Raw genomic sequence first — 13,101 nt, 5'->3', positions numbered from 1 at the left:
AACGAATTTTTCCTGAAGGAACTGAGGGAGGGTTACCTGAAGATTATCAGGTGTAGCCATCGCGACAACCTACCTTGAACGTGAATAAGTGACACTAATGGATCCATATTGCTTTAAAAGATCACAGCAAATAAAAGATTTCTAGAAGAAATAGAACGCATTTCCCTCGGAATATCTATTCATATTTAAAAAATCAATCAGATCTAGCGTACTTTTAAAATTCCCGAAATTTTAACCTCTCAGCTCTCTATTGACTCCTTTTTCAGAGTTTAAAGAGTGTTGATCAAATATATATATATATATATATATATATATATATATATATATATATATATATATATATATATATATATATATATATATATATATATATATTGCATGGAAGACAATTTTTCTCAGCTAATTCTAAACTAACGTTCTTAGTACTAATAAAAATTCTGAACGCCTAAGCATATTGACTGTCACCGAAAATTCTGGACATTTTTATGACGAAATTCTTTTAGACTTCAAATAACTTCAAATGTGTTCACTTCAAATATTTTAAACTTTAAATAACAAACAGGCAGATAATTCTATTTTTAATTTTCCCTCCATTTTTTCTTTTTTATGGATTTGGTAGACCTGTCTACCAAAATACTTATCTTAGTAAAGTATTCAGTGTTTTACAGTCTGATAATCCCAACCAGCCACCTGTGCTTGTTGAAATAATATGGGGGATATTCTAAACCAAAAGGTGTTGAAAGCTTGGGGTCCCCTAAAAAAAATATATCCGGATGTTTCTTTGAAAGTCCTGGCCTACACTCAAAATTTTTAAACTGATTTTTTTTTTGCTTTCCAGGTCTTTCTGTGTTTGTACGGGTATTCAAATTGCCATCAAAGAGTACAGTTTTGATATGAAAAATCGTGGTACGTTCTCAGAAGAGGACATTTTGAACATCTTCCCAGTTGCAAAACACATTAATCCAAGGGTATGTTTGGCTTTAGCTTTTTTCCCCTTCTTTTCCATTCATTCACTCAGGTATTAATCCTAGGTTATGTTTGGTTCTAGCTTTTTTTTCCCTTTCTTTTTCATTCATTCACTCAGGTATTAATCCAAGGGTATGTTTGGTTTTAGCTTCTTTTTTCTCTTCTTTTTCATTCATTCACTCAGGTATTAATCTAAGGGTATGTTTGGCTCCATATTTTTTTTCCCTTTCTTTTCTATTAATATCGTTAATGAAAACATTGTTGAGCAACTTAGAAATGACATTGCTACTTAGGTCAGTAGTGCTACATAGTAGCTTTTCATCGAAGGGGGTCCTAATTGAACACACTTTCTTAAGAAATAAACCTAAAATTCACAAAGAAATGTTGAAATATTCCATGGGGCTCGCTAGGATCTTCGTATTTTGCTATGGAGATCATTATCCTTGTATCATTGGCAAAGAGGTGAGGTTTGTTGCAAGATAATTCCCTAGGTTGTTCATGAACACTAGGAGAAGAGTTGAGGTACACCTGATAACACTGAATATGCTTGAGAAATGAAACCGTCAAGAACAGCTCGTAATGAATGTTTACAAAGAAAGTCAGCAAACGCCTCAAACAGCAAACCACCAACTCTAGAGTATTTATTTTATATAGAAGGTTCTCATGCCATATCTGCTCAGAAACTTTTGTGGTGTCAAAGGAAAGAAGGGGAATGTCACGTCCCTCTGTTCAGCTGACTCTTGATACTGAGCAATGAACCAGTGGAACGTAAGTAAAGTAAGTAAGTAAGACGGCACTAGACCCTTAAGGTTCAAACCGGCGGTGATGATCTCCGTTTCATGGCCCTTCAGCCAGGAAGCGCAATGGGTGGTTGGGGGCCAACCATCCTGTGCTTTCACACACCCTTCCTGCTTACCTTCCTCAGATTTCTCCAGGTACCCATTTAGAGCTGGGTCGACTAAAAGACGGAAAAGTGGAACGTAGTCGCTGCCTATGAAACTGGTCAACCAACAACCAATGTGACTCAAGGTGTCGAAGAAGATATTCATTACAGTTTCATAAACCTTTCATAGACAGGATAGAAAGCTGAATGAGTGATTGTATCCTACACTAGTACACAAGCAAAAATATTGCTCTCTTTTACCAAAAGACTTTTTAGTATGTTTACTTAAAAACTAAAAGAATCAATATGGTCTCTTGAAAATTATTAAGTGTCAAACTATAGAGAAGAAAAGAGGATGAAAAACAGCAAACGATAAGCCAGAAACAGATGGCCCCAGATAACTAAAGAGGGTGTTGTATTCTTTTGAAGGCCTAGTTGTCTTTGGTAATCAACACATCGTTAATGTTTGAATTTGTATGAACGACGAACCTTGTCAAATTAAACTATGTGTTTTGCCTATTTTTTTCACAAAGGAAATAATATTTCTACATTTCATAATGTTCAAATTTTTACCGACGGAATACTTCCATTGAGTGAGTTTCGTTTAGTTGTTTCACGGTTCAACGTGGAAACACTGGTGAGAATGAGGTACTGCCCTAATATCTTCATTATTTTGAAGTAACCGAAAGGAAACTCATAGAAAATATTGGGGCTTTCAGGTATGAATAAACCAAAGATGATTGGGGGGGGGGGGTAAAAACTGCCTTTATTTTGATTTCCTTTGTGCTTTAACATTAACGCATTAGATTTACTGCTAAACACGCGTCGTTTATAAAGACTCTTCGAACTGGACCAGGTGGTAGAGAAAGAACGCCAAATCAGCCTGAGAATGAATGCAGAGAAAACGAAATGTATGTCTACCACTGACTCACGCTTGAGAATCAAACTAGGAGAGCAATATATAAGGTAGGTCGTTTACTTCCAATACCATTGAGGCATAATTGACCAAACCAGATGGACTACACAAGAATTGGATCAAGCTATTGGAGCATTCAATACATTCTGAAAGATTTGGTGCTCCAAAAGCTTCTTTCTCCAGTTGAAACTGCGACTTTTCAATTGTAATATGATACGTACCTACTTATGATAAATGTTTTTCTGCTCCAGTTTTTCCCTCGGATGACACATGGAGATTATTGTGTTGTGCAAAATAAAACGGTACACCTAACATTTTCGTAACTTTACAGGTCCATTAATGTTCATAGGGACTAGGCAAGACTAAAAACCAGTTTTAGTCCTGGGCGTTTGTATTTTTTCATATATCATTATAAATAAGCGTTCTTTATTGGCCTACTCTGATCGCTATTCATTCGCTTCTCTGATCGATGTTCTGTGTTCAGAGTACGTTTCTCTGCTCAGAAGCAGTCATGATAATAATGCACCAACGACAATGACAATATAATATAATACTATACTAGCTGTCCTTTACGCAGTCGAAACCTGGCACCCGAACCAGGTACAAGAGAGAAACATAGTTGATTTCGAAAACTGAAATCCAACAAATTAAATTATAGATAACTTTTGCCAAATTAACAGCGCCGTAAAAAAAAAGGCAGCACCATTATCAGCACCATAGTTGGCTGGTGTCTACTTTGACGAATAGAGCTCGAATTTAATTGACAATTTTAATGAGTTAAAATTAATTTAGCTAATTTTATTATATGGAATTACTTAATGAGAAAGAAATAGAATTATTATATGCTAGATCTGACTTTTAACATTAGAATTGATGATGTTTAAGTTTTGGACAATAGAATAAAAAACAATGAATTTGGTCTATTTCCTAAGAATAGTCAAACCCTATATTATTGATGCGTTTTTATGTGTATTTACCAAAATTCTAACCTCTGCTTTATTATTCCACCTACATTGGATTTCAGAATACTCCTCTTATTCGTTGGATTTTAGAAGGTTTATTTTTGGTGCCCTTCTCTCTAAAGGGCTTCATTTCAATTTTTTTTCTACCATTAAACAGAAAAAGTTTTTGAAATATTTTGCGGAAACAGTTTTTCTTTGAGGTTTAAATAAGAAAAATTCAATGTAATTAATGTTTCTAGCAGAATAATGCTGTTTTTTTTGTTTTTTTTTTCTGTAAATGCTACATTCCTGTTGGAGACAAATTAATAATGTTTTAATAATTAATAATTTTTCTTTGAGGTTTGAATAAAAAATTCAATGTAATGAAAGTCTCTAGCTGAATAATGCTGCTTTTTTCATTTTCTGTAAATGCTACATTCCTGATGGAGACAAATAAATAATGTAGTGGGTTTCCAGGTGACAGTTTTCAGTCTCCTTTTTAAAAGATGAGTCAGAAAGTTTTATTAATTTATGCGTCTCTGTATTAGTTCGAGTAAGCCTTTATTGAGCAATAGCTTATTTTTTGTATTCTCAGACATGACAAAGTATATTGGCAATTTCTAGAACTACTAGTAGAAATCACTTATATTTTTTCCTCTTTCATCCCTTTACAAGTTACCATTTTAGCCCAAAAACTCTCTTTAGTTTCTTTTCTTTCCTAGGCTTCAGATGCTTTGAATTTTTATACAACTGGCCAGACGAAGATCCAACAAGGTTTCTTGAAAGAAGGCTACGAACTCATTCAAGAAGCCCTTAACCTGTTGAATAATGTGTACGGAGCAATGCACCCGGAGATAGCACAGTGCTTGAGACTTTTGGCCAGATTAAACTATATAATGGGTGAGCATGGCGAGGCATTGGCTTATCAACAAAAGGCTGTTTTGATGGCTGAACGAGTTAATGGCATCGATCATCCGTATACGATTACAGAATACGTAAGTGATCTCTACTTAACAATTCTGGCCATTAACCAAAATGTTGGGAGAAGGGACGTTTTTATGGAAGACAAAAAATAAAACTGTGATAAAACATTCTTAAATTAGAAGTACGAGCTTTTTTTTTTTTTTTTTTTTTTTTTTTTTTTTTTTTTTTTTTTTTTTTTTTTTTTTTTTTTTTTTTTTAGTACTAATAGTAATTTATTATCCAAAAAAATAATAGAGACAAAATCAATCGGTAGCACACCAAAAGTGTCGCTTGTGAGGGTGTGCTACTAACAAAAATGAATAGAAAATAGAAGAGAGAAAAAAAATTTAAGACAAAGAACAACTAAACAAATTAAACTATAATAAGTAGAAGCGTGAAAGCTTTTACCAAAAAAAAAACTACATACATAAATCATACTCAATAAAACAACATATTACCATGATCCCTAATAAAAAAAAAAAATAAACAATTATAGTCAAAATTAATTCTATCAATCTCAGTATGTTTCGAAGGTATACTTACCATTTGGCCCCACACACAGGTCAGATTTAAATTGACTAATGGGTAATTCCCTTGTACTTGGGACAAGCTTATTCCACAGCCGAGTCACTCTGTAAATAACTAAAGCAGTCCTACTTGAAACTAGGCGAAGAACCCCAATACCTCCACTGGTCCGAGTTCCGTGACTATGAACGTTGGACCTTTCCCGAAATATTCCCTTAAAACAGTCTGGAACGCACCAATAATAATACTTATCCATAAAAACCAGTGTAAAAATTGTGGGTAAAGCATATGGATATCGAGTTCAAACAGCCAGTCAGCAAGTCTATCTGATTCAATATAACACTCTAGTGAAATATAGAATAGCAATGAAATAGACCTAACAGGTTATTTTTTATATCCAAAAGTGAGACGTGCTGCCTCTCGTCCCAATTGACGTCACTTCAGTCAATTGGAGTATTTATTTTCTTGAGGTATCACAGGCGTATTTAGGTTGTATAAAGTTGACTTACTATTTATGCTCGTGGTTGTACCTACCGGGGGGGGGGGGGCAGCCCTCCTTCAAACTCGTGTTGCAAAACATGCTATAGAAACTTGTATTTTACTTGTTGTTGTAATAATACATTTTCATGTTGAAAAAGGAGTTACTCGTTAATTGCAAGTTTACTACTTCGAAACCAGATATATGTTTATTGATGATGGTATATGTTTATTGGTATATATTGTATGGATGAAACAATGTGCCCTTTATTAATGTGGAACTTATGGAGTTGAGTTTGCTTTGTCAAGTCTGCAGATTTTTCAGCAAAAACCGAGAGCAATACATAAAAGTAAGTCTAAGGGATTAGGGGCCTTCTCTTTGTGAGGATAGCAGTGTTTTAACGCCACTATGGCTTTCCGCCACCATATATTATCCGCCACCTTTTAATTCAGGTCGGTCAGAATAGACATAGATATATAAGCTCCAGTTCATAGAAGATCAAGATCTGAATATCCGCGTTGGGAAAAAAAATATACCTTGTAAAAGAAAAAAAGGTACCTCTGGGATGTTAAGGAGATCGATGAGCGACGACAACTTTAGAAAAAATATTTTAGTGTACAGTTCGTTTTCAGACGTTAAAGACTACATATCTTCATGTTTGTTTTTCATAACTGTAAACATCTAAAATACAGTAAAAAAAAATATTCTTGAAAAAAATTGGAATTTTGTGTTTCGAAATCACGATGTACGGCATTATTTCCCCAAAAATTAGGTGAGATAGGAAATCCTAGAAAATATAGGAACTACTGTCTTCCGAAATCTGGATTTACGTTATTATTTCCCAAAAAATTAGGAGAGATGCGGAAATTGTGCTTAGGTTCTCAAAGAGATAATTTGTTGCTCTATAGGAGTGCGATATAAAGTTGTTCTGAAAAGTTTATTTTCCTCGCTAGGATAGTTTTAGTAGGATAGTTTTCCAGCAGAAAACTATAGCCTGGAAAAATTTCAAGTTTGTATCTTTTACCACTTCTCAACTATGGACCACAGATCTCCTGTTGCTCCCGCAACACAATTAAACACAAACAAAAGATTATATTTCATGACCCATAACAATATGCTTGTTTCCCCCTTTTATTTTTAGTCCTTTTTTCTACTTATTTTGGAATAATTTTATAACCAATAAAGTGAAAAAAATAAAATAAAATGTGAAAGGACCCTTTGATTATGCTTAACTAGTCCTTTTTAATCTGTTTCAAACGTATCCTTATCCAGTAGCTGCCTAATTAATTCAAGTTTGAATTTATCAGTGTCGTTGAAGTCTTTTGTGCTTTATTAGTTTTATTCTAGGGATAACATCCTTTAAATAATTGGCTCCCAGTTGGAACCAGGCCTGGAGCCTCAAAATTATTTCTCGTCTGACTGTTGCAATGACAAAAATTAGTCCTCTGTCAAAATAATACCTGTAAAGTAATCTGAAAGCCTACTGTTTTAAAAGCCTACTTGTTATATTTCGTTACCATAATTGTCTTTTTCTAGAGTTTCAGCACTATTGGCATTGGTCGTTCTTTATCTACTGTTTGTTACCACGAACTGTTCGCTTTCTTTAGAGTTTCCCCCCTTCCACTTTGTGTATTTACACACTTGTGTATTTAAACATGCTTTCGTATATTTAACTTTCTTTTGTTTGTATCTTTTTAATTTCTTTTTTTCTAGGCCCATCTGGCGTTGTATTGTTTTGCAAATAATCAAATTAGTACTGCATTGAAGTTATTGTACCGAGCCAGGTATTTAGCATTAATTGTGTGTGGGGAGAACCATCCCGAAGTCGCTTTGCTAGACGTAAGTCCTATTACATTTGTGTTATGTTTATTATTCATATATGTTTTCCCATTGCAACCTCGTGAAAATCACACTAGTACATAACAGATACGATAGAAACAGGAACTTTCGTGTAAAATTGGTTATTGGTACCCCTTTTCAAGCTAGGATAATTGATTTTGTTTTCGTTCGTTTTTGTTGGGGGGCGGACTATTTATGTAAAGTGATAGTTTGGGATGAAAAAAAAATGTATGTTTTTTAACGGTACCTCTTAGCTAAGGCTTTGACCTCTCCTTAAACATAGACTTATGTTAATTAATTAGAGGATTATAATACACTAATGTTATCCGCCACATGCGATAGTACACGCATCCAAGATGGAAACCTATTGAATTGTTATTTGTGTGTAATAAATTTTCTTGCGGGAAAGTGCTAAATTTGAAGTGTTTTGTAATAAAAAGTTTTTTTTGCGTCATTTTTTTTCTAAACATTTTGGATAAAGGAATTGCGTCTCTATTTGCTTGTTTAGTTGTATCCTACTCTTATATCTAAATCATTATGATAACATGGCCTTCCCTAGTTTTTTGGCGGGGGGGGGGAGAGGGATTAGATTGGGCTGCAGAGAATAGGAGATTTTATTGTCACTACTTAAAACAAGTTTTGTATTTTTATTTTATTTATCCACTAGTTTAGGTCATCATTGATCCAAAGGCTCAATAAAGGAAAAAAAAATGGGCAATACACATCATGGAGATGTGATTTATCCAGTTATAAACACGTAGCACCAGCAAGGGCTATATTTAACTAAACTAAATAAATACAACATATGGGTGTTTTTATGCTTAATTTTAATGTTAGTTGGATTACAAGCTATGAGGTTCCAGACAGACTTAAGTAAGTAAATAAGACGGCACTAGACCCTTAAGGTCCAAAGCGGCGGTGCTGATCTCCGTTTCATGGCCCTTTAGCCAGGAAGTGCAATGGGGGGTTGGAGGCCAACCATCCTGTGCTTTAGCACACCTTCCTGCTTACCTTCCCCAGGTTTCTCCAGGTACCCATTTAAAGCTGGGTCGACTCCAGACAGACTTATTGAGATTTTTCTTGAGACTGAGTTAGGTAATAATTGATTAAGTTTGTTCTGAATTGGTGTTTCCAAATAAGCTATAATAGCTATGTTGCAACCATTGCTATCTATGCATACAACCATTTCTTGTGTAAAGCAGAAGAAAAAAGTGTAAAAAAAAGCAGAAAGCAGTGTAAAGCAGAAGAAAAAAGTGTGTAAAAGCAGAAGAAAAAGTTACATGAATCGATAGTTGGCCGCAGTCTCCGTACTCTGGCCAAATAGTTATCTTTACACGTGACACAACTATCATACAAAAAAAAAGGAAGAATAAACGGATTCCTAATCTCAATCATTAAAGCTAAATATGCAGTGTTTTTCGGTTGCTGTTACAGACTCGTTAGTGTTAATCCCCTAGAGACCTACTCACTAGTGGGCACATCTCCCTCCCACCTATCTGAAGCCATATTTCCTACCTTCCTAGAAATCCCCCTAAATGTTGAATAGTTTTTATGGCACTTGGTATTAACCAAGTGACATATAGCAATCGCAAATTCTGTCGGTCTGTCTGTCTGTCTGTCGGTCCTGGTTTTGCTACTTCAGGCACTTCCAGGTAAGCTAGGACGATGAAATTTGGCAGGCGTATCAGGGACCGGACCAGATTAAGTTCGAAATAGTCATTTTCCCGATTTGACCATCTGGGCGTAGGGGGAGTGGGGGGCCCGTTAATTCGGAAAAATAGAAAAAAATGAAGTATTTTTAACTTACGAACGGTTGATCAGATCTTAAGAAATTTGATGTTTGGAAGGATATTGTGTCTCAGAGCTTTTATTTTAAATCCCGACCGGATCTGGTGACTTTGGGGGGGGGGGAGTTGGGAGGGGGGAACCTAAAATCTTGGAAACACTTCGAGTGGAGGGATCGGGATGAAACTTGGTGGAAAAAATAAGCACAAGTCCTAGATACATGATTGAAATAACCGGAACGGATCCGCTCTCTTTGGGGTAGTTGAGGGGGGGGGGTTAATTCTGAAAAATTAGAAAAATGAGGTATTTTTAACTTACGAACGGGTGATCGGATCTCAATGAAATTTGATATTTAGAAGGATATCGTGTCTCAAAGCTCTTATTTTAAATCCCTACCAGATCTGGTGACATTGGGGGGAGTTTGGGGGGGGGGACCTAAAATCATGGAAAACGCTTAGATTGGAGGGACCGGGATGAAACTTAGTGGGAAAAATAAGCAGAAGTCTTTGTTACGTGATTTACATAATTAGAAAGGATCCGCTCTGTTAGGGGGGGGGGGGGCTGATTCTGAAAAATTAGAAAAAAATGGCGTATTTTTAACTTACGGAGGAGTGATGAGATCTTCATGAAACTTCATATTTAGAAGCATCTCATAACTCAAATCTCTTATTTGAAATCTCAACCGGATCCAGCGTCATTGGGTGGGGGGACAGAAAATCTTAGAAAACACTTAAAGCGGGTAGATCAGTATGAAACTGGATGGGAAGAATAAAAACTTGTCTAAGATACGTGACTGACAAAACCGGACCGGATCTGTTCTCTTTGGTGGAGTTGGAGGGGGGGTAATTTGGAAAAATGAGGTATTTGTAACTTACGGAAGGGTGACCAGATCTTAATTAAATTTGATACTAGAAGGATCTTGTGCTTTAAAGCTCTAATTTTAAATTCCGAACAGATTCTGTGACATTGGGGGGGGGGGGGTTGGAGGGGAAAACCGGAATTCTGGAAAAACGTGAAAATTGGGGTATTTTTATCTTACGAATATGTGATTGGATCTTAACGCAATTTGATATTTAGAAGGAATTCATGTCTCAGAGCTCTTATTTCAAATCCCGACCCGATCTTTTGACATTGGGGGGAGTCGGAGGGGGAAATCTTGGAAAACACTTGGAGTGGATGAATCGGGATAAAGCTTGGTGGATAGAATAAGCAAATGTCCTTGATACGTGATTGACGTAACCGTACTGGATTTGCTCTCTTTGGGGGAATTGGGGGGATGGGTTCAGTGATTTGGCGAGTTTGGTGCTTCTGGACGTGCTAGGACGATGAAAATTGGTAGGCGTGTCAGGGAGCTGCACAAATTGACTTGATAAAGTCGCTTTCCCAGATTCGACCATCTGGGGGGGGGGGGCTAAAGGGAGAGTAAAAATTAGGAAAAATTAGCTATTTATAACTTACGAGTGGGTGATCAGATCTTAATGAATTTTGATATTTAGAAGGACATCGTGACTCAGAGCTCTTATTTTAAATCCTGACCGGCATTAAGCCTCTGATTTTCCTTTTAAATCAATATATTGATTCTTAGAATTTTGTTAGAGCTCATACCATTTGGGCTCTTGGCTCTTAGCTCTTCTTGCCTCGTTACAAGTGCCATATGAGCTCTTAGCTCTTGTTATGACCTTATTTCAGCCTAATTTAAAGCGATCAGCTTTATCTTTCATTCTTTGTGCTGTTTAGTGGAACTGTGCTAACTATTAAGTCTTTGTTCTTCCTAAGTCTTTCTTAAACCATCTAAACTAATGCATTTTAACTATTAAACAGTCTTTTATGACCTTATCACGGCTTAATTCGGAGCGATTTTTTTCTATGCGCTATTTGTTAAAACTGTGCTGAGTATCAAGTCCTAGTCCATCCAAAAGATGTTCTAAAACCAGCCAAACTACTACAAAAGAAAATATCGAACCGCTTCATTTCTTTGCAAAAATTTGAATTTAACTCTTCTTTATGGTTTTAAATACTGTAAGATTATTGTTATGGGGCAGAAATTAGGAAAGGTGCTTATTCAGTTTTCTTCCTCAAAGCCTAAAAATTGCATATCATGAGCTAAAAATTGATAATGGCAGTTGGCCTTTTAGGAATACTGTCTATTCGTAACTACTTGTGTACACCTTTTATCTTATTACTTAAAACATTCTAAAACAATCTGAGTTTTCAATTACAAATGATAGCGAATCTAAAAAAGAGTTGAAAATGACGACATCGTCCTCTATTTTAATATTGGAAGACCTAAAATTATGCTAAACAGAGTGATTCTATTTTGTAAAACTTCTATAACATGGCATTGTAACCAAAACGTTATGATTTTTTAATGGAATATTTTTTTTGCATTTTTGACATCGTCTCAAAAACCCTGGTAAAAGCGAAAGTTTGTTCAAAAGGCTGTTCTAAATCATTTCCAACCAAGTAAAAGAACCAGAGTTTTCTTAATGTCTTCATTTTATGTTTTTTCTTTATGTTTAATCTTCATGTTTATTCTATTTTTTGCTTATTCCTTATTCTGTTTCATATTGTTCTTCTCTAGCAATCGTCTATATTTACACATTTTTTCATTTGGTTCACAGAGTAACATTGGATTGATACTTCATGCTGTTGGTGAGTATGACCTTTCCCTGAGATTCTTAGAGAAATCGTTGAAATTGAATTGTAAATATTACGGAGGGAGAAGTCTCAAAGTGGCTGTTTCTCATCATCTAGTTGCTCGAACTCAAAGCTGTATGGGAGATTTCAGAGGTGCTCTCCAAAATGAAAAAGAAACTTACACTATTTACAAACAACAGGTAAAGCTCCCCTTTAATTTTCAGTCTTTTTTGGCTCTATAGAACTTGCCCCTCTAGGTCTTGAAGATTGTAGATATACAAAATAATAGAGCACGCTTTGTGGCCTTTAGTATGTACACACACTTAGTGGTACTTTAGTACAACACTTAAGTACAAATACTTAGTGACCCTCGTTCTCCTCGAGCTGAATCATCAACTGATTGGGCCAGAAACATAATGTTGGTTCAATTTTACGTAAGTGCAATACATACAGATATACTGGAGCAATGGGTGTTTCATGGCCTTTTTCATGGCCCTCGATTTGCTCGAGTGAAATCGTCAGGGTGCTTGTGCCGGAAAAATAATGTTTGGTTCAGTGTTGCATGAGTTCAATAGACAGAGATATATTAGAGAAAAGAGTCTTTTTTATGGGCTTTTTATGGCTCTTTTCTCGTAATTGTCTGGGACCAAAGAAATAATAATTTTGATTGAATTTAAATAATTAAATAATTTTAAATATTTAAATAATTTATAATTAGATTTAAGATTTAAATTATTATTCAAGATTAAATTAGCAAGATTAAATAATAATTAGATAAAGATTCAAATAATTTTGAGTGAATCACAAATAAGTACACACGCCCAATTCTGTGTATGTATAGAGATAGGTTAAGTTTTCTACGGGGAGTTTTTTCTTTCTTTTTTTCTTGACCATAGGATATTATATGTGGTTAGATTTTTTGAAGTTTTTGAGGCTCAAAATAATAGAAAGTATCTTAGGAAATATTTAAAAACATTTTTGTGTTCTAAATAAGTAAATAGCTTTGATAAATGTAGCCAAAATTGTTGTTTATTTTTGTATTTGTTGCTGTCAAAAATGTATTGATGTTTTTACTAATACTTCGTATTGTAGTGGTGTTTTTTAGGATGAAAATGTTGTTTATTCCAAAATAAACTTGAAAATGATATTCAAAGCTTAAAAAAGATGT

General features: G+C 35.1%; 1 protein-coding gene across 1 annotated transcript in view; it reads left to right on the top strand.

The window, feature by feature from the left end:
* LOC136025971 (clustered mitochondria protein homolog) overlaps positions 1–13,101 on the top strand; it is an 86,620-nt gene that overhangs the window by 58,820 nt on the left and 14,699 nt on the right. The window contains exons 15-18 of the mRNA XM_065702090.1: positions 839–968; positions 4,429–4,701; positions 7,386–7,511; positions 11,918–12,133. Of these exons, the coding sequence (XP_065558162.1) occupies positions 839–968; positions 4,429–4,701; positions 7,386–7,511; positions 11,918–12,133 (745 nt within the window). The remainder of the gene's footprint in view (positions 1–838; positions 969–4,428; positions 4,702–7,385; positions 7,512–11,917; positions 12,134–13,101) is intronic.

This window comes from Artemia franciscana, chromosome 4, assembly GCF_032884065.1.
Source record: "Artemia franciscana chromosome 4, ASM3288406v1, whole genome shotgun sequence".
Lineage (NCBI taxonomy): Eukaryota > Metazoa > Arthropoda > Branchiopoda > Anostraca > Artemiidae > Artemia > Artemia franciscana.
The sequence above is the reverse complement of the archived record's forward strand: the minus strand, read 5'-3'. Positions and strand labels throughout refer to the sequence as shown.